Source organism: Anthonomus grandis, chromosome 5 (genome assembly GCF_022605725.1).
Source record: "Anthonomus grandis grandis chromosome 5, icAntGran1.3, whole genome shotgun sequence".
Lineage (NCBI taxonomy): Eukaryota > Metazoa > Arthropoda > Insecta > Coleoptera > Curculionidae > Anthonomus > Anthonomus grandis.
The window spans coordinates 3,819,313-3,841,591 of NC_065550.1; the positions used below are offsets into that span (position 1 = coordinate 3,819,313).

The 22,279-nt window shown below is 31.6% G+C and overlaps 1 protein-coding gene across 1 annotated transcript in view; it reads left to right on the forward strand.

Moving 5' to 3' along the window:
• Positions 1-1,699: 1,699 nt before the first annotated feature.
• LOC126736820 (protein CDV3 homolog) overlaps positions 1,700-22,279 on the forward strand; it is a 31,680-nt gene continuing 11,100 nt past the window's right edge. Inside the window, exons 1-3 of the mRNA XM_050441378.1 lie at positions 1,700-2,017; positions 11,157-11,344; positions 11,400-11,633. Coding sequence (XP_050297335.1) covers positions 1,847-2,017; positions 11,157-11,344; positions 11,400-11,633 — 593 coding nt within the window. The 5' untranslated portion in view covers positions 1,700-1,846. The remainder of the gene's footprint in view (positions 2,018-11,156; positions 11,345-11,399; positions 11,634-22,279) is intronic.

Here is a 22,279-nt window from a genome sequence, read left to right on the forward strand (position 1 = left end):
GATTTATGGTTTTTTAAGCTTTTAATTGCATCTCTAACATCAGTAAGGCTAACAGGATAAAAGAAAAAAGAATTTTGAACTAACACTTGCTGAATATAACGCAAAGGATCAATATTAGTATTCTCATCCTTGAGCAATGAATGAGGAATATTACAGTAATAATCATTTAAACTATTTGGTCTTACTTCTGGTTCTGAAACTTTCTTGTGAGAATGCCTGAAGTCATTTATAATTGACCAACATTCTCTCTGCCTATTTGAGGACATATTCAAGCGGTCACTATAATATTTAACCTTAGCTGCTTTTATCGTCTTTCTATATAGACTACGATATTTCTGATGATAAAGAATAATGTTTGCATTAGTTGTAAACTTGCACAGATTAGCCAAAAAACGGAGGTTTTTAGCTGAAGTTCTGAGGCCTGCTGTGACCCATGGTTTTCTATTTTTCATTTTAAGCCTCTTTTTAGGAAAACACTGATTGATCTTGTCACATAGCACATGAAATAACAAAGTAAATGGGTCAGGAGCCATTTCAACTGCATTCCAATTAACCAAAGCTGCAGTAGAAGAAAAAGCATTAAAATTTGCTCTGCTGAAAATTCTTCCTATATAATGAGATGAAGGAAATACAGTGTTGCATGGAATCCTAGCGAGAATGGCTTCATGGTCAGAAATACCAGATGAGAGTACTCTACATGACACATCATTTAAATTTGTACACAAATAATCAATAGTAGTTGCAGATGAGGATGTTATACGTGTGGGTGAAAGAACATGCATCTTCAAGTCATAAGATTCCAATATACTTAAAAGGGATGTATGATATGATGGCAAGCTTACATCAGTGAAGTTAATATTAAAGTCACCAGCCAATATAACTATGGAGTGTAGAGACAATTGGGATAATAGAGAATCATGTTTGTCCAGGAACATACCAATATCTCCTGTGGGTGGTCTATAAACACAAAGAACATATAAATTAAATCGCTTACAAAAACAAAGGGAGAATTCAAAAACCTTCTCCAACAGAAAGCTATCATACTTATTAATTTTACAGAAAAAAGCTTCAATTGTTTGTTTAACTAAAATAGCTGTTCCTCCATGTATGGAGTGTTGCCGACAAAAAATTGATATAGGAATATAATCAGATATAAAGAAACATTCGTTAGGCTTTAACCAGTGCTCAGTTAGTAATACAATATCAGGACAATCACATGAATCAAGTAAAAGATGAAGCTCGTCCATTTTATTTCTTAGAGACTGTATATTTAAAATCAAACTACTGAAACTTTTCGCATGCTTATTTTCAATGTTATTTATAGAATGTGAGTGAGCTTCATCTTCTGTGTATTTATCTTTAAAAAAGAATCCCTATCATAGTCTGTATCTAGAAGTCCAGATTGATTACTTGGTTTGATCGTGGAAAAAAATTAAACAAAAATCGACGGGTCTCAGGAATTTTGCGAGATAAAATTTGATTAGTTTTAACTGAATTTATTCCAGTTAAAGTCACCACACTGTATAAACTTTATCAAAATAACATCGGACGCGGACTAACAAATTGGTCGCTGGCGACCGATATATGCTGAATTTTCGATCGCTGAGATAGCTTTAAAAAATCTTGTTGGTTGCTACAATTCTCATTGGTTACAACCTGGCAACCCTGTGTGACGTGACAAACATCACTCAACATTGGCCAAAGAGGTTAATAAACGTCAACTGCCTTTTTTTTGGTAGTTCTTCCTGGGCTGCTTGTTAAAAAAGTGTGTTACTTCCTATTTAAATACTGAAAAGTTCTGTTATTCTGCTCTACTAAGTTAAATATTATAAAAACAAACGTTGCAATGGCGGACCTAGATGACTTTTTTGCTAAAAAAGACCGCAAGAAGAAGACCACTAGAAAGTTTACTACCACCGACGAGGTAGCGAAAAAATTGGAAGATACTGCCAAGAAAACCGAAAAACCTAAGAAGGAGCGAGTGCCCGAGGGAGAAGAGAGTAATAGCCAAGCACAAGTAAGAGATTTAGTTCAATTTTATAACACGAAAACATTAAATAAGGGTTTTTTCTCGTTTAGAGGTTATGTTTTCAACCATATTGCTATGTCATATTTAGCCAGAAAACTAGTTTTACTAGCTTTACTACTCATAAAACTATACCTTAATTTTAAGAAACGAGACCCTTTACAGCTAAATTACTTTAACAATAACCTTACATAACAACTATATTCATCATATAAATTTAACCATTATTCCATTGCACTACTTTCTACAGTTTTTACCACTTTTTTCTAGTTTTAACAGTCTATTAGTAGTTACAAGCACTAATTTGCTCATAGAATATTTTTTTACATAAATGGTACTTCATATCATATAATCATACTTCATGGTAGTTTTTTATGAGATCAGTCTTAAGCTAGAATAGTTTTTATTTGCATGTTTTTTAGAATTTAATTATTTATTTATTTATTTATTTATTAATGGAATCCATTTACAACAGTACTACATAGCATACCCATACAAACATATATATTCAGAAACATTATATACAAAACTATCTATAAATCAGTGTAAGGTGTAGATGAGTTAATTAATTAAAGCCCCTATGAAATAATATTCTTTAACTGCCCCTTAATAGATGTTATCCTAGAGTCAAAAAAGTTTATCTGTCCTGACAGACCATTAGCACGTCAAGCCATTTGTGTAATTGGCTCATTAATGCCATAATTGGTATGGTGGAATGGGACTGGAAATATTTCTGATTATCTATTCAATCTGGAAGGCACCCTAAGTTTAAAAAGAGACAATAACTCTGGACAATCTATAGTAGCATTTAAAACCTTATGCATAAAACATAAGTCGAGTAATGTTCTTCGTCACTCCAATGTGGGTAAGTTCAGGTTATCCCTGACCCACTGATAGTCCTGTCTCCTGTAACCACATCTAAAAGCCGCCACCCTTAAAAATTTATTTTGATTATTTGAATTAAGCAAAGAATATGTCATAAAAGAAATTAAAAAAAAATTGCTATCAAAAATACTGATGCCATTCAATGGCATCTTTCACAAATGAACTGTGAAATAGAATATCGGTTCACACAATATATAGTGGAAAATAGTATAGCAATTTTTAATAAAATTATAATAAAGTGCATGTTATCCTAATATGATTATTTTTCTGGATATATTTATTTAAAAAAACTTTACAAACACTATAAATCGGGTAATAGTAATTACAATATGTAAAGCCTATAACAGGAGAAAAAAAAACAAAGAAAAAAGTAAAACATGAGTCCTAAACTATGTCCCGATGCTCAAGCCATCTCCTAATTTCCTTAACCCTGATATTAAATATATCTACATCTTCAAAGCCATTTAAGACATTGTTACAAATCCTTAACATATTATTGATTGGAGATGTAGTATTAAAATTATTTATATAAAAAAGCTCTTTATTAGTTATTCTTAATCTTGTCTTTGGTATCTTAAAAGAAATGTATTCAATTAGATCACAGCTCAAGTATTTAACATTATTTACAATGAAATATATAAAAATGACTGCCTGATTCTGCCTTCTGGTACAGAGCATCTGGAAGTCAAACGTTTTTAACATTGCCCTGTATGAAATCATATATGGGTGGGTATTCTTTGTTCTTTCTGACATACAAAAATCTTAAAAATCTTTTCTGTACCTTCTCAATCATGTCTGAATGTGATGATGCTTCAGGTGACCAGATAGTAGAGGCATACTCCATATGTGGCCTAACAAGGGCATTATAAAGTCTAATGATAGTGCTGACCTTCAAATTTTTACTGTTTTTTGTTACAAAACCCAAATAACGGTAAGTGTTATTAACTATTTCACTATAGTGACAACTAAATTTCATATTGGTCTAAAAAGTTACTCCCAAATCTCTAATAAAGTTTTTTCTAAGTTTTTTTTTTGGTATTATCAATATAGTAGTCTTCAAGAAAATGGTTAACTTTTCGAGTGAAAGTGACCACAGCACATTTTTGAACATTAAGAGACATCTTATTAATCTTGAACCAATCAACCACAGAACATAGGTCATTTTTTAATTTTACAGCATCTTCCTTGATAGCAATAGTTTTAAATAGTTTAAAATCATCAGCATACATCAGACTTACAGACACAATCAGGTAGGTCATTAATAAAAAGAACAAAAAGCAAAGGACCAAGCTTGCTACCCTGGAAAACACCTGAGGTTGACATATATTGATCTGATAGACAATTACCAATCTTAACCACATTATTTCTCCCAGATAAATAAGACTGACACTTAATAATACTGAAGAATACTGACACTTGTTAATTTTATGTTTAGCATGTTCATTTAAATTATCATAGAGAATATTTAAAAAAAATTTAGATAGAAACAGTTTAAGAGATGAATAGGCCTATAATTTAATATATGATTTTTCTTGTCTTTTTTATGAATTGGTGAGATTATTGATAACTTTAAAATATCTGGAAAGAATTCCTGATCAATTGACACATTGAAAAGATATGCTAGGGGTTTTGTTAAAAGCTCAGCACAACCTTTATAGGTATAAGAAGGAATTTCATCTGGGCCGATAGATTTTTTAGGTTTAAGTTTCTTAATAGCATTTATTACATCACTCTCATAAATTTTTTTGAAAACAAAAGTGCCCCATTCATTATTATTTATGTGATGATCGGAACAGCCAGATGTGATATACACAGCCTCAAAATATTGGGCAAAAGCATTTGCAATATCAAGGGGTTTATTGAAATTGACATTATTTAAGATCATGGCCACTGGTATACCTGCACTCCTAGCTTTAGATTTAAAGAAAGCCCAAAATGCACTTGGATCAGCAGCTAAATTTTTTTCAATTGAAGTTTTGTGCAAATTATATTCATATTTTATTTGATTTTTTATATTCATTATGCATTCTGGGCTCACTTGCTTACTCAACTGACAGTGAAGCTTATTTTTCTTTTTAATTTTATGTTTTAAATCAAGAGAGAACAATATTAGAAATTTCCCTGCAGTGTTGGATTTTATCTTTGTTTTTGGAATTGACATTTCCAGAAATTGGTATATTAGTTTATAAAACGTATTAAACCCCATACAAACATCATAGCATTTAAACACCATAGACCAGTCGCACGGCATCAGAAAGTGATCTATAAAGAGTAAAGAAGTTACCTTTTGCAAAGTTGTATGTATAAGTCTTCTTATTAATTGTTTTATTTTGTACAATCCTCAGATTTATATATTACTACTTATTTTTATAAGTGGATATAATTAAAGGAATCTTTAATATTTTGTTTTTAATTACTCCTTTAGCATCAATTTAAAGAAATAAATATCTCTTTCTTCAAGTATTTCTATGGACACATAATACAAAAACATATGATATACAATTACATCATATGCACTGGAAGAGTACAAGACTAATTTTGACTTTTATGCAATACAAGAATGTAATGAATTCTTATCATTGAGCTAAAAGATTTATGTCAATAAATAGATTAAAATGCCACTAAAATAAATTCACAAACATTATTTTCTAGATTTATTAGAAAAAATAAAAAAATATAACAAATTCTTCGCAACAAACTTAGAAGCACTTATTCTTAAAGCATATTTGTATTGTATACTTTTATTTATTTATTTATTTATTTTTTTATTTATTTATTTATACACGGGATCAACCCCATTACAAAAAATATATATATTTCTGAAAAAGAAATAAAAGCTATACTACCTAACCACTAATTACTAATTAACAATAATTATCAGACTTAATCTTAATACCAAGGATAATTAAACCGTTTTACAAGTAGTAACAATATTCTCTCAAAATCAGAACAATTAACAATGCAAAATTAGGTAAGAAAAAACAAAATATATTATTATCAATGACAATGATCAAATGTATTTCAAATCATTAATCATGGAGCAAAATTAATTCAAAAAACAAAATCTTACAAACTCTTAATAAGACTCCTAAAATGCAATAAGGAAATTCCTAAAACTTCAATTCCAGTAGAGTTTACCAGCCTCAAGGTCCTTTCGACAGGCGAGTGCATAGCATAGTTGGTACGATGATAAGGCAAAGAAAACAATCAATTTGCCCTCAGATTACGGTATGGAATATTAAATGAAATCCTATTAAGTAGTTCGGGACAAATCACAAGGCCATTCAAAAGTTTATAAATAAACACCAAATCATTCTCAGTGCGTCTCTTAAGTAAACTCCGCATATTCAGCAAGTTCATTGCTTCATCATAACAATGGTCATTAGGAACTGGAATGCGAAGTTTATAAAGGCAGAATCGTAGAAATTTATTTTGAACCCTCTCCAGTGCCATACAATTATTCATGTACAGAGGAGACCAAATTATTGATCCATATCCGACAAAGAGACAGCAAGTGACAACCTTTTGCAAGTTTCAACCGACAGATCCTTACAATTGCGCAGGACAAAACCAAGGACCTTAGATGCTTTAGTTATAATAGTATTTACATGGGTATTAAAATTCAATTGTTCATCAATCAAATCACTAATGAAACTAAATTAATACTTCATCCAGTACCCTTTGTTCTCAATAACTTTTTGACCTCTATTTGGCATAGATTCAATTATACTGGAAATTACAGTAGGATTTATTGAATTCCAGGCATTTTCAACCTCTTCAAATAATTGAGCATGATTGCTGATATTTTTGGTGCATATTTGTTTCTTAATATCTACCAAAGATTCTCAATTGGGTTTAAGTCCAGAGATTATGGGGCCATTTTAAAACTTGAATTTTTTTTCCACAAATCATTCCAATAAAATTTCAAAACTTTACTTTTAAATTTTCAGGATGATATAGCCTGATAATTGAAAATATGATTGTATAGCCTTAATAAAGTAAAAATCAATGCAGTTGGCATTGACAAAAGAACAGCAAGAATGCTAAAATTGTGTACCCCTCCTGTCTATTCCTTCTTCAATATAATTAACTCCTGTTTGGAAATGGGAATTGTACCTGAACTTTGGAAAAAAGCTTTTGTCACCCCTATTCCTAAGAAAACCAATCCAACCATTAATGATATACGTCCAATTAGCATTCTACCTGCGGCTTCAAAACTGCTTGAAAAAAGAGTAAAATCACAAATGGTCAAATATCTTGAAGTGAATAATATTTTACCTAAGTACCAATCTGGGTTCTGTCAGGGTTATAGCTGCTCTACTGCTTTGCTTTAAATGACAAGTGACATCACACAAACTATTGATAAGGGTGGTTGCCGTGACAGTGGGACAGTCTTAATTGATATGTCAAAAGCCTTTGATTCACTCAATATAAATCTTCTACCGGCAAAATTAAAATTTTACAAAATCGAGTATAATAGTTTTTTTGAGACTTACTTAACAATGAGAAGCCAGGCTGTTCGCCTGCATGATGAACTGAGTAATCTGCTTATGTCCAGTTTTCACCTCTGATATTGAGAATGTTATAAATAATTGCCTGTACCATATGTATGCTGACGATATTCAGATATCTCCCTTTAAGTGAACCTAAAGATCTGATCAGAGCAGTTACAAAAATCAATGATGACTTGAGCAACATTTCTGGTTGGGCGGAGCATAACCCTTTGTTGATTAACCCTTAAAAAACACAAGCAATTTAATTTTCATAATTAATTAATTTTCATAATTAAAATCAATCAAACTGATAATCTTATTATACATGTTAATGAGAGTGTGGTTGACTGGCAGGAAAAAGTAATAAATCTTGGGTTATACATGGACCAATCATTGAAATTTGATTTTCATATTAATAATGTATGTAGACAGGCTTATTTTAAATTAAAATCAATTCACGAATACAAATACATTCTCCCTGAAGAAACCAAACAAGGACTTACAGAATCTCTAATTTTTTCAATTCCTAATTACCTAGACACTGTCTATGGACCATATTTCACAGAATATAATCAATTTAAATTACAAAAAATTCAAAATTGCTGCGCCAGATATGTCAGATGTGTACCTCTTAGAGAGCATGTCAGTCAACATGTTGTCGAGCTTTTCAAAACCAACATAAAGTAATGGTAATAATAATAATAAGCCTTAATAATCACATATTCAACAAAATTAAATTAACTGCAATATATCTACTAACTATAACCTAAACACATGGTCCTTGAAAATTATGGACTGAGTGGAAACTGTGGCAGACTTATAGCCTCTTATTTAGATCAGAGGGAACAAACAGTTTGCCTTGGCTCTGGTAATGGTACATATGTTTACTCAGCGTCATCCTTGGTGGTACAGGGAGTGTCTCAGGGTTCAATCCTAGGCCCAGTACTATTCATATTATATGTAAATGGTCTCAGTGAGTGTTTTCCAGGGCGTTTTATCAACCAATATGCTGATGACACTTCCATAATCTTGTCAGAACATCTGATTGAAGAACTATCTGTCAGAGCTTCTCAGGTGGTAGAGAGGAAGCAGGAGTGGTGTGACAATCATGCTCTAAAGCTAAATGCTGATAAAACCGGGCTACTGACATTCTCCAAAACTTTACCTTAAAATTCCCTACTAGTAAATTTTGAAAAAAAGTCTCTTCAAGAGGTAGCTTCCTTAAAATTCCTTGGTATACAAATTGACTCCTGTCTCACATGAGTCCCACACATAGACACCCTTGGCAAAAAACTAAATAGTTTCTGCGCGTTAATAAGGCGTCTACGAGAAGAGCTTTCCCTAAATTGTCTGAAGCAACTTTACTATGCATCAGCCCAATCTCTAATCACTTATAGTGTGATGTTTTGGGGATCTTCAACTGACGCCGTGTCAGTCTTTATAGCACAAAAACGCATCATAAGATGCATGCTCAGACTCACACCACAAACGTCTTGTAGGACTTATTTTACTAAGCTTGGTCTACTCACTGTTCCAGCTCTGTACATTCTTATGTTAGCTATTTTTGCAAAGAAACACCTGCATCTTTTTCAAACTAATGAAGATCATTATGCTGAGGGTATGTCTATTGTGACAAGGGGGAGAGCTGAACTGAGTGTCCCAACTCATCACTCTGCCTTTTTTCAAAGATCTTCTGCCTTTGCTGCTATTAAAACATATAATAGATTACCTCTCGCCCTAAGGCAAGAGAAAAATATCATGAAATTTAGGAAAGACATTGCAAGGTATCTGTTGAGCAAGTATATCTATAGTTTCGATTTACAATTTTAAATGTGTATTATGATTAATATTAAGGGTTTGTTTACTAATTTATTTATCTTCATAATGTATCTTGAGATACAAGTGGTAAGGTAATGAACCGATTATTATGTCCAACATTATCTTTTTGTTTTTACTATTTTTATTAGCAGTACGTACTGTGTAGATGTTATCAAATTTTAATTTTGTTTGTTTTGTGACGTTGCTATTGTCTATTTTAATTAGATCTTGAAAGCAATAAAGAAAATTATTATTATTATTATTATTATTAATCCCAAGAGTAATGATCCACCAAGATATCGACAATCACATGAACCGGAGAGAAATTTATATCGCACATGTGACAGATCCGATTAAATATAGCGCGTATTGTATATAGTGGCGATTTCAATAGGATGATAGTATGAGGCCTTGGCAGAAAGAATGTTAGGGGATGTCTAGCTTTAAGCCTAGGCACCACGAAACGTACACCAGAAAGAAGTACAGGACTATCAATGAATTTATTCAGTAACCCATGCAGGAATTTTACAGAGAAGATCATTCTTCTGAGATGTAATGGATGTAGATTGAAGCGTTCCAATAGTTGCCGATGATCAAACCCTCTTACCGGATATATGCCATCCTGCCTGAAGGCCAAAAACTTGCAGCAAATCTATGCTGAACAGATTCAAGGAGATCAACATGATTCTGATAGAGTGGATTCCATATAATGCAGCCAAACCCCAGTTTGGATCTCACAAAGCAACAGAAAAGCAGTCTTAATGTAGATTCCAAAGTAAAACTCTGAGAACTTGTAATTATGAAACCAAGCCTTCTCAGGGCTGACTTGACTATGTTGTTGAAGTGTGGAACGAATGTACATTCAGAGTCAAAGGTGATACCAAGATCAGTAATTTGCTCTAATCTACTCAAAATAGTATCATTAATAAAGTAATTAAAATTTAAGGGTGTTTTTGATCTAGAGTAACTGACCACCCTACATTTAGCCGCATTCAAGCCTAACTTGTTAACAGCGCACCATACCTCCAATGTATTTACACAGTTCTGAAGAAAAACACAATCCTCCAAACCATATACATTTAAATATAGCTTCAAATCATCGGCAAAAGCCAGGCTATGACAAGTGAGTGACTCATTCAAGTCATTTATAAAAAAAACTAAACAGGAGCGGACCCAGGTTTGAGCCCTGCGGCACACCCAAACGTTAAAAAGTTTTGATTTAAAGCCCTCATATTCAACATATTGAGATCTACCAATCAAGTAGGAATGAAATAAATTAAATAATCTCCCTGAAAAACCATACTGAGTTAATTTATGCAGCAAAATATAGAATTTGTTCTTTTGACAGTGTTAAGTTGAAAAGTAATTAGTGCATATGGGTTTCATAGTGCATAAAATCACTATCTCAGTTAAACCAAATTATTTAGCAGAATTTTTTAAGCTTCGCGGTGAAGAAGATGCCATGAAGTAAATATCAGGGGAAAAATATTTTGAATATTCCTAGGCATAATACAGAGTTTTTCAAGTCGTGTTTTATATATCAGACAGCCAGTTTATATAACAAAATACCTGAGAATCTTAAAACATTAAGCTGTCCCTGTTTTAAAAAGAAACTAAAAGATTTGACCAGGAGTGGTAAGCTGTGATGAGTCAGTCTGTAGTAATTTTGTGATATATAATTTTTTTTAATCTTTATACTGTGCTCAAAGCTTTTAAATAATGTTGTGTATTTTAAAATTTGTCAGTATATTTGAATATAAGTGGATATTTTATTTGTTATTGCCTAATGGCTAAATATTTATTGGTAATTGTTAAAAACTGCTCCGCGGATCTATTACCTTTTGACATTTCTGTTAATAAAAAAAATTTATTGATTTTGTTTTTATTTAATATTTTTTTTTTATATAAATGATAAAATTTACTGTTTTCTATAGGAACAAGATGAATGGAAAGACTTTGAAGAAGAAAAGAAAGACTACAGCAATCTAAAGATAGGTAACTTAACCATAGACCCCAATGAGGAAAGCAATGCATCAAATCAGGAGTCTGGGGCGGGAGATCAGTCAGAAGGAGGTGAGACTGGGCCAGATGGTGAAAGAAAAGTGGCCGGACCCTGGAAAAGGTAAAACAAAACAAGCAATAATCAGTCATACAATCAAACAGGGAATCTATTCCAGAATTGAAAACCAACAAGAAGTGGTGCAAGAGGAAGCTCCAAAACCAGTAGAAAAAAAACCGGATCCGCCGGCTGCAACTACTGGAGGCGTGTATAGACCTCCCGGGTTCCATCAAAGAAATACACAACCCACTCAGCCTCCACCACAGGGGCGTCTTCGAGGAAATAGAAATGCCGCGCCGGATATTCACAATGAAGATTTCTTCCCTACTTTAGCGAAAAGTTCAGACAAAAAGTGAGTAATCTTTTCTGTATTCTTGCATTTTTTATTGCAATATCTCATCTAAAAGCGTTATCATAATTTTTTCATTATTTAGCTATTTGCTAAAGAGCTTTGATTTCTTATATTTCCCTTGATTCAGCCTTTTCTTTATTTTCGGAAATATTTAAAAAATAATACCAGGGATTTGATATATGAGTTTTATATTAAAATGCCAATGTAACTATAAAAATGCTATAAGGCGTCATGGTTAATGTTCAGGTAAATTTAGAAATTACAAAAAATCTTGCAAATATATTTATTTAACTATGATTTAACAATCATACAAACTTTTTTGCTGATTAATTAATCTGTGGCTGAATTTGTTCCTTCTTAGCAGAAGCTTGAGCCAGATTCACTATAATATTAATCTTTGGGTTATCTCATGGGTTAATTATTAATCAAGTGTTTGTGATGAACAGTATAGTTGTCTTTAGTATCAAAATGTGTGCAAAAGTGTGTACTATCTATGTGCCTTAAAGACAAAAAACAAATCTTCATAGTATTTATGTAATTGCCTAATTCAAGAGGAACAATAGCATAACTGAATATAAACAAAAATGATGAAAAAAAATACTATAGCCTTATTTATGCACAAAAAAAATTGGCTTCTACTTGCTGGAAACTTCTTAAATTTAACAAACTGGAACTATTTATGTTTGGTGTTTTAATGCTTAAAATTGACAGCTTTAAGTATAAATCTAGATGCTGTGCCACCTTCTACTAATACACATAATTTTCTTTCGGATCTCGAAACTTTCTTTACAGATTCATTTACCAGTCAGATTGACATTATGTTAGGGGATATAAATTTGAACCTTCTTGATGAAAACAATAATGAAATTATTACATACCAGGCTATTCTGAACCACTTCGGTTTTATTTCTACCATAAACTTAGCCACTAGGGTTACAACTGACTCATCTAGTTGTCTGGATCATATATTCTTGAGAAGAAAAAATGGTTCTAAGATTAATTGTTCTTCCTTTCTCATTCAATCTGCCATAACTGACCATTTTCCCACCATGTTGCATATTACTGATACAGTTGGGTTGCAAAAAAACAAGGAGGAGGTAAATTCTTATACAGTTAGAATAAATTATACCATATTAACAAATTTTATACATAATCAAAATTTTGAAAGCATTTTTAACAATGATGATCCAGAACTAGCATTGGAAATTTTATACAGTACTATTACTCAAGCATTAAATCATTCAAAAACCCAAAAATTATGTCAAAATAAGTATAAAAAAATAAAACCATGGATCACAATTGGTATAATTAATAGTATCAAAAAGAGGGACAAAATGAAAAAAACACTACTAATTCATAACAATTTAGAAAACAAAACTGCCTTTAATAGTTACCGTAATACTTTGTGCACGTTAATCAAGAAATGTAAACAGGATTATTACAAAGCCAAAATCGAGTCTAGTGGTACTGACCTAAAAAAAATATATAAGATAATAAATGAAGTAACAGATTCAAACAGTAACCAAGATTTTAAGTTTAACGTAACTAACAATAATTCTAGTTTTAATAATAAGTTGGATATGGCAAATTTTTGCAACAAATATTTTGTTGATGTTGGTTACAATATGTATAATAAAATTAAAAATCCTCCAGATTCCCTGCAAATAAAACCATCCACACAGGCTTCAATGTTTCTAAGACCTACTAATGAGAATGAAATTATCAAACAAATTGCTTCTTTAAAAAATTCCTCTGCACCCGGAATTGATGGTATTACAACCGATATTATAAAACATATTCATATCTATATTTCTTCCCCTCTCGCACACATTATAAATTTAATTTTTCAAACTACAAAGGTCCCAAAAAAATTTAAACAAGCCATAGTAAAACCTATTCACAAGGCAGGTGATAAATCAAATATAAATAATTATAGACCCATAAGTATAATGAACATTTTTTCTAAAGTCTTTGAGAAATGCCTTAAGGACCGCCTGGTGGAATTTTTTAATCAAAACAATATAATTTCTAAGAACCAATTTGGTTTCCAGAGTGGCCTCAGCACAACCGATGCAGTTTGTGTGCTTTGTGAGCAAATAATAGACCATTTGGATGGTGGCAGAAAGTGTCTTACGGTCTTCCTAGACCTAGCCAAGGCATTCGACACGGTCCCTCATAACAAATTGCTCCAAGTCCTAGAATCCTATGGGATAAGGGGAATCGTGTTAGTCGTTTTTGATGATTATTTGATGGATCGAGAGCAATCCGTCAAAGTTGAAAATACTATAAGTGAACCCCTTCAAATTAAAATGGGTATCCCTCAGGGGACTGTTCTGGGTCCAATTTTATTTGTGGCATATGTAAATTCCTTAACCAATATGTCAATACAAAACGGTAGTACTATCTCTTATGCTGACGACACAGCAGTAACTTTCTATGGGGAAACATGGGATTTGGTGAAGGAACATGCTATAAAAGGTAAAAAGAAAATAAAACACTGGCTAGACTCATTTAAATTATCATTAAATATCACTAAAACTATTTATATAGCATTTTCCCTCACAGCTGCAAACCGTCCATCATTTAATAGTATTTACATAGATAGTCTTATGGATAAACTTCATGAAGTTCACTCTACAAAATATCTTGGAATCTATATTGACAAACACTTAAAGTGGGACCACCACATCCTTAGACTATCAAAAAATATTCGAAAACTAATATACAAGTTTTATGTGCTCAGGGAAATATTAAATAAACAACTTTTGATTTCGATTTATAAAGCAATTGTGGAATCACTACTAAGGTATGGTCTAATTCTTTGGGGTGGGATATACCAAAACACATTGACTTCTTTAAATGTAACCCAAAACTACATTTTAAAAGTTATTTTCAAAAAAAAACAAAAGATTTTCTACTGCATTACTTTATTCCAGAAATATTTTTGATGTACGCACATTATACTGTTGGTCGCTCTGTATATATATTCACAAGTCGAATAAATTTAAGAACTTTGTTAATCATCAGTATCAGACTAGATTAAATGTAAATAGACACTTATCAATTCCAACTGTTGCCACTACTATGAAATTAAAATCAATTTTTTACCACGCACCCAAACTGTACAACTTATTACCACCATATATTAGACATACAAAAGCTGTCAAAAAATTTTGTAAAATATCTGGGGATTACATTTATGATCATTTACATGTATTTAAAAAACTACTTACTGTTAATTAATTTTCATATTTCATAGTTTTAGGCATTCATACATGATCGTGAAGGATTTTTGTTTTCTAATGTTTAATTATTTATTGGGTGTTAAATGGAAACTTTGCAATAGTTAGTGGATGGGACATATTTTGTTTAAATATTTATTTTTATAAAATTGTTTTTGATTTTTTTGCACATACAGGTATTTGGTTACCTAGGTGCACCTTAAAATGTACTGAGATAGATTATAATTATTGGATTTTATTACACATACTTTGTAAAAGCTTATATGTAATATATCCGATTGATTGATTGATTGATTGTGCCACCAAACAGTACAGCTACTATACCCATGTAAATTTTAAGGGGGTCAATTATTGGCTTCCCTGTACATTTTACAGAAAAAATTTAAGATAACTTTTTGAAGAGACCAATCTGGCAAACCCTCATGCAAAGTTTTAATAAGCGAATCTTGAATTATTCAATTAAATGTAATTGCAAAATTACCAAATTTTCAGTTCAGGTAAAACCAGACACCAGCCACCAGCAAACAATTTGTTATAAGGCTTTGTCAAATCTGACGTACAGCCGAATACAAGAAATGTTTTTTTTTCGTTTTATCAATCTCACAACCATACATTCAAAGTAAGACACGTTAACATTACTTTTTTATCAAAACTTTTATTTAATATAACGATGAAGTTAAACCAATAACAATTATTATTAAAATTGGTATTGGAACAATGTTCAATTGTATCTAAAATATTCTGTATACCAGGTTTTTTCTTGTAATAAAAATCATTAGAGCCCGCCATAAGTAAAACATAATCATTCTTACTAAGTGTTTTAGTTAGAATTGGAATATTTTCAATAACATTATGTAAAGTCGAAATTATACCCATTTGTAATTACGTCATCCAGGTGAGAAAAAACGTATGGCGTAGATATTTTTGCCAATCAATATTAGGTTAGAAACTTCACCATCGCCTTCAGAAATTAATAGTCTGCTATGTATTTTTATACGTTCAGAAATTAACAAATGATTTATTTTAGCAGCATATTATTATATTTTTATATTCGTGTATATACTTTCATTCCCAAAAAATTTTAAAAAATCTTGTAATGTTTATTGTATTATTAACAAACTTAACAATTAAGCAATATTATTATAATTAATCATAAATAATGGGACATAAACAACAAGTCCGAAACGGAATTGCACTTCAAATTGAGAATGTGATAGAGCGAGCCGCAGATGCAACAAAATTGAGCACAACAGCGATCGCAAATATAAAGAAGAATGGGATAAAATCATATCAGGATTACGCTAAAACCAAAGACCGCAAAAACCAAATCTACAACATATTTGAAAAGTAGAATTCGGCACGAGCAGTAGACGTAACAAAACCGAGCTTACAAAAATTGTGAATAATGGTATAAAATTATTTTAACTCACTGGGAAAAATTTAAATACTGACAATTTAATTTACTTGTTCATGAAAAAAATGCTGTTTGAAGGAATATGTTAACACATTAAAATGAAAATACCATTTCAAAAAATAAAACATACAAACTCAAAAAAACACGCCATATTGCATTACCAAGCTAATGAAATTGCAACGATATGATTGAATACTTAAACGACGATTATAAAATAAAATTTGCTTAAACAAAAAAAGCTTAATCAATCTCGTCAGTATTGTTAGAGTCAGAACTTAAATCAGAGATATTGTCATCGTCGTCTTCGTCAGTCGTAATCACAAGTGGCAGAATGTCATAGGCATCACACACTTGTGTTGCCTCCCAAGCCTTTTCAATTACCTTTTCTGTATGAAAAACATATTTTTGCCAATGATCTATAGAAATTTCGTTTATTACCCTTTCCCATGTAGTCAGAACTTCTGAAGGTGACCCCTTAAAATTGGAAATATATTGATCATATTTTCGTTTACATTCCGACCATACCATTTCAATTGCATTAAACTGGCAATGATATGGTGGCAGTCGCAAAATTTTGTGTCCTAAAGGTTTAACATATTCATCAAGGAAGTACTTTTTTTCACTAGGGCAGTTTCTGCGTGCAACACTCCATATTTTATCTTTCATGGCTTTTTCTGGAAAGCCAATATTCTTTTTCTTCAAGCATTCGGTCAGTCTCTGCTTTGTCCAAGATTTTCTCGGGATTTCTTCTAATAAACCAGAATGGTAACTTGCATTGTCTATGGTTATAAATGACTTTGGGGGAAGATTTGGAACCAGCTGAGTTTTAAACCAGTTTTCGAAGTTTTTCCTGTTCATATTGTCATGATAATCTCCCGTCTTTAATCCACTCTTGAATATTAAATTTGCACCCTTGATGAAGCCATCTTTGGTTCCGGCGTGGACCACGATATAACGATGAACTTAAAAATAAAAGATAATTCAATTCTCTTCTTTTAGAAATCATTCTTCCAGAACATAAATTTAATATAATTAATAAGTAATGTTCCATGCACATACGAGTAGTGTATGGAGTTAAATTCCCTCATATTGTCTTAGAGAGAAATTATATGAAACTATGAAACAGATGAAATTATGAAGTTAGAGGGCCCTTACAAGGGCAATAGTTTTTATTAAAAAAAAAATCTCAAAAAATAACCAGATAATTTTTACCTTCACTGTTTATCCTTGAATCCGTGTGCTTGGTGTCATCTTGCCAGCTACTACGAAATAATCCCTTGCTAAAAATCCACATCTCGTCAATGAAAAGTGGAGTAAAACCTTCCGGACCTACATTTCTATTTTTGATATACTCCCTTAAAAAATTGATTCTTTTATGAACAATATTTGGCCATACAAGTCCATCAAATATTTTCTGTGATTTGATTTTTTCCACTTGAAGCCTATACTATTGATCCATCTTCTTAAGGAGTCGATGGAAAACTCAAAATATTCAATTTCTTTCCTGAACTTTTCTTTTATTGTTGCCAATATTACATATTCTTTTCTGGCGTACACAATAAATTGTGTCCCGAATTCTGTGTTTCAAATATGTTGTAATTTTGGTTTTTGCTGTCTTTTTCTTGGAAGATATACGGGCTGCGTAATCCTGATCTGATTTTATCCCATTCTTCTTTATATTTGCGATCGTTGTTGTGCTCAATTTTGTTGCATCTGCGGCTCGCTGTATCACATTCTCAATTCGCTAGTGAGATGGCGCTTAACGCGTGAGCACGCTTTGCAGTAGCTGTCGTACTAATTTGGCTTTATCTAATTATTATTACAATTAAAATACACTAAATTAAGTTTATACTTAAGTATAAGTGGCCAAGTGCAGTGCAAAGTCAGTCTTCTTCAGTAAAATCCTTAGGTTTCTGTAAAATTTGCTGTTAGAAACAAGTAAGGTTATAACAGTGCGTGGGAAAATGGTGTTATCAAGGAGTGATTTGGATAGCATTAAAGGTATATTTTCTGATGAATTTTTGGACACCATCGCTGCAAAGGTAGCAAAATTACTTGAACATAAATTTACCGAAAGGTTGAAAAAGCAGGAGGAAACCATCAATGGTCTTCAAACGGAATTAAATGAGTTAAAAAGTTCGTATCAAAAATGTAAACAAACACTCGATGACCACGAACAGTCATCAAGAAGCCTAAATATTAGAATTTTTGGGATCCCAAAAACTGAAAATGAAAATATCCGTTCCAAAGTAAACGATTTGTTTAAAAAAATGGACTCCCCCATACCCGACTCCCAAATAGTAAGCTGTTTTAGGATCGCATCGAAATTCCCTAACAATAATAAGCCTCCAGCTGTGTTGGTAAAATTTGGAAGCGACAGCGCACGGCTGACCGTACTTAAAAACAAAAAAAAACTAAAAACAACAACTATACAAATCAAGGAGGATCTAACGCAGTCTCGACGTGAACTTCTAACGGCCGCGATTCAGAAATTTTCGTATAAATCTGTGTGGTGCTACAATGGTGTAATATGTGTTAGAAAAGAAAATACCATAAAATACTTAAAATCAATGATAGATCTAGAACAGATTTAAATCGGAGACTATAGAATTTCAGGTACTTAATTTTATTATTTTCTTATGGCCTTAATTAGTGATTACTAATATCAATCAGTCAATAATTGGCGGGTGGTGTGATTGTTTGGGCAGATTTATTATTATTTATCTACACATTCGTAGTGCCCTGTAAATATTATGAAACAGTATTACTCATTTATAATACCTATACATAAATAAATATATTGTTCTATCTGTTATTTTTATTAATAATATTTTATATGTACATAATAGTTTTAAAGTAATAAGCTTTGGGTAAACTAGCTTATTCCTATTTTTTTCTCTTTGTAAAATTTTGAAGATATAACTTCTTCTGATTTATTTCTTTTAAGAATCATTGTTAACAGACCATTTCTAAACTTTGTTTTTGTTTTTATTCTTGGGAATTAACAATCAAGCACTTAGCTGTATTATCCTTTTATTTTTTTTTTGTTGTATTAAATACCAATATACATACATTTTTGTTGGTTGTTTTTGCATATTGATCAATATTTTTGTGTAAACTTTTCATATCATGATAATATAATAAGTCTGTTTTAATTGATATTAATGTGTACGCAGCTATTCTAGTACGGTGGACGTTTCTTTTGTTTTTAGAAGGTGGTTAAATATTTAAAATAGTAATTCTTGGAGGTTAGGTTACCTGTATATACCTATATTTTTTTTTACGCTTTGGGGAGTGCTCGCAGAAAAGTAGTAATAAAATTTACATATCAATTACAATTTTATTTGTGTATCTTGATTTTTTTATATATTTTAAAGGGAAATATTGATAATAATCATTATTATAAGATTTGCGATGGATTGGTGCTGGGCATATTGTTCTTTTTAGATTATCTTGTTACTTTCTTACCCACATAACGATGCAGATTGCACACATAAACCTACAATTAATTAACACCGGATTTAATAATTTTAAAACTTTGGTCACTGATAATAATAATTTTGATGCAATCTTTGTAACCGAGACTTGGCTAAATAATAACCCGGATGCACAGGTATTTGAAATACCAGGCTACAGATTTTTTAACTCTAATAGGGAGTTTGGTAGAGGAGGTGGTGTAGTGCTAAAAACCATTTGAAGGTTGAAACGATTAAATTCAACTTTCCTATATCACATTCTTTAGAGAATATATGTTTTAAACTTCAAGTGGGAACTAAAGTAATAGCTTTTGCAAATTTTTATAAGCCACCCCATATAAATGCACATTCGCTTATTCCAGATTTGGATAATGTTTTGTCGGAATTGGCTGTACAATATGACACTGTAATATGTCTGGGGGACTTTAACGTGGATTTTTTTAATTTGGATAATCCAGTATTGCATTGCTTTGAATCATATAACTTATTTCAGATTTTGGATGAACCCACACATATTACAGCTCATGGTGGTAAATTAATAGATCCTATTTTTGTCTTAGATAGGCAGATTGTTCTAACTTGTGGTACACAATCGGCGGATGAGTTTTCTGACCATAGATTGGTGTATGCAAATTTGAGGCTAAAGATAGAAAAAGCACAAACAAAATTTGTTACATATAGGTGCTATAAAAACTTTGATAATAACGCTTTTCTTTCTGACTTACAGTCATTACCGTGGCATAATATATTATACGAAAAGGTTATAGAGAAAAAGCTAGAATTATTTAATGAATTTTTATTAACAATATTTAATATTCATACACTAATAAGAACTGTAAGGGTTACAAAGCCTAGGGCTCCTTGGCTGACGCCAAATTTAAAATACCTCATGAAAGAAAGAGATAAATCCCTGCAGAAATATAAGCTATCAAAATCACCTGTTGACTGGTCTCGATATAAAGAATTACGTAACTATACACTTTCAATGGTCAGAGCTGAAAAGAGGGCTCATATTAACTTCATTTCTAATAGGAAATCAGACAAGGATTTATGGACCGCACTAAAAGATTTAAGTGTCTATAGTAGAAAAAAACAAAATATGGAGCTACCAGAGGAACTTTCAAATCCAGAAACAATTATTCAACACTTGATGATGGTGATAATAAAATATTTTTTTATAATAATAATAAATTTAATTTTAGCGATTTTGCTTTCCAGTTATGCACAGTTGATGACATAAGTAAAGCAGTTATTAGTACAGTTTTACAGTAGTACAGCTTTTATTTCAAATATTGTAAATTGAACAGAGTTATTTTCCAACTTCTTGGAAAAATAGTGTAGGTTTGCCTTTACCAAAAAATAAAAATCCTACTACATTTAAGAATTATATCTATATTACCGGCTATGTCAAAGATTTTGGAAAAAATATTACATCAACAAATGTATAATTACTTTAATTTAAATGCGATTATCCCAGACTTCCAAAATGGTTTTCGAAAAGTACATTCGACGGTTGGAGCTTTGGCAGTTGTTACACATGATATTATTCAAGCTTATGATGAAGGTTTAGAGAGCGTTCTAATACTTTTGGACTACTCAAAGGCATTCGATACGATTAATCACGAACTTCTAATCGCCAAGCCTAAATATTATGGATTCAGTGCTGATGCTCTGGCTCTTATGACAGCATACATTTCAAACAGAACACAGCATGTTAAAGTGGGTGAAGAGTATTCAGAGGAGTGTAGAGTGTCATCCGGAGTGCCACAGGGGTCAATATTGGGTCCACTTTTATTTATCATTTACACTGCTGTCGTCTTAAGATCTCCTCAGTGTTGCAAAGTTCAAGCGTTCGCTGACGACACTCAGCTTTATTGGCATTTTAATATTAAAAATCGTAACCAAACAATAGAAAACATAAACAGGGATCTGCAATTAATAACAAACATTTCAGAGGAACATTCATTAAAACTTAATTCATGAAAGTCTAAGCTTATGTTTTTTGGCCGAATAAAAAGTAAAAATATATTTTCAGTTGTTAGTAATATAAAAATAAATGGTGAAAAGCTTGAATTCTGTGAAGAAGCACGTAATTTAGGGGTAGTAATAGATACTGAATTAAATTTTGAAAGCCATATTAAAAACCTTATTCAAAAAGGATATATATCATTAAAACAATTATATAATAGTCGTCAAATTTTAAGCGTCGAATTAAAAAGAAAGCTATGTGAAACCCTTGTTTTGTCTCACTTTAATTATGCAGACATAGTTTATGGCCCGTGCCTCAGACATTGTGACAAGTTTCGAATACAAAAAATCCAAAATATGTGTTGCCGTTTAATATTCAATATCGGAAAATATGATAGCATATCTTATAAAATTAATGAAACTAAATGGTTAAATATGACAAATCGAAGGCTATTACATCTTGGAATCTTTTTTCATGAACTTATAAATAAACGCAAATATATTTCAACGTGCTTCATAGAAAAAATCAAGACCAATGACAGTGTA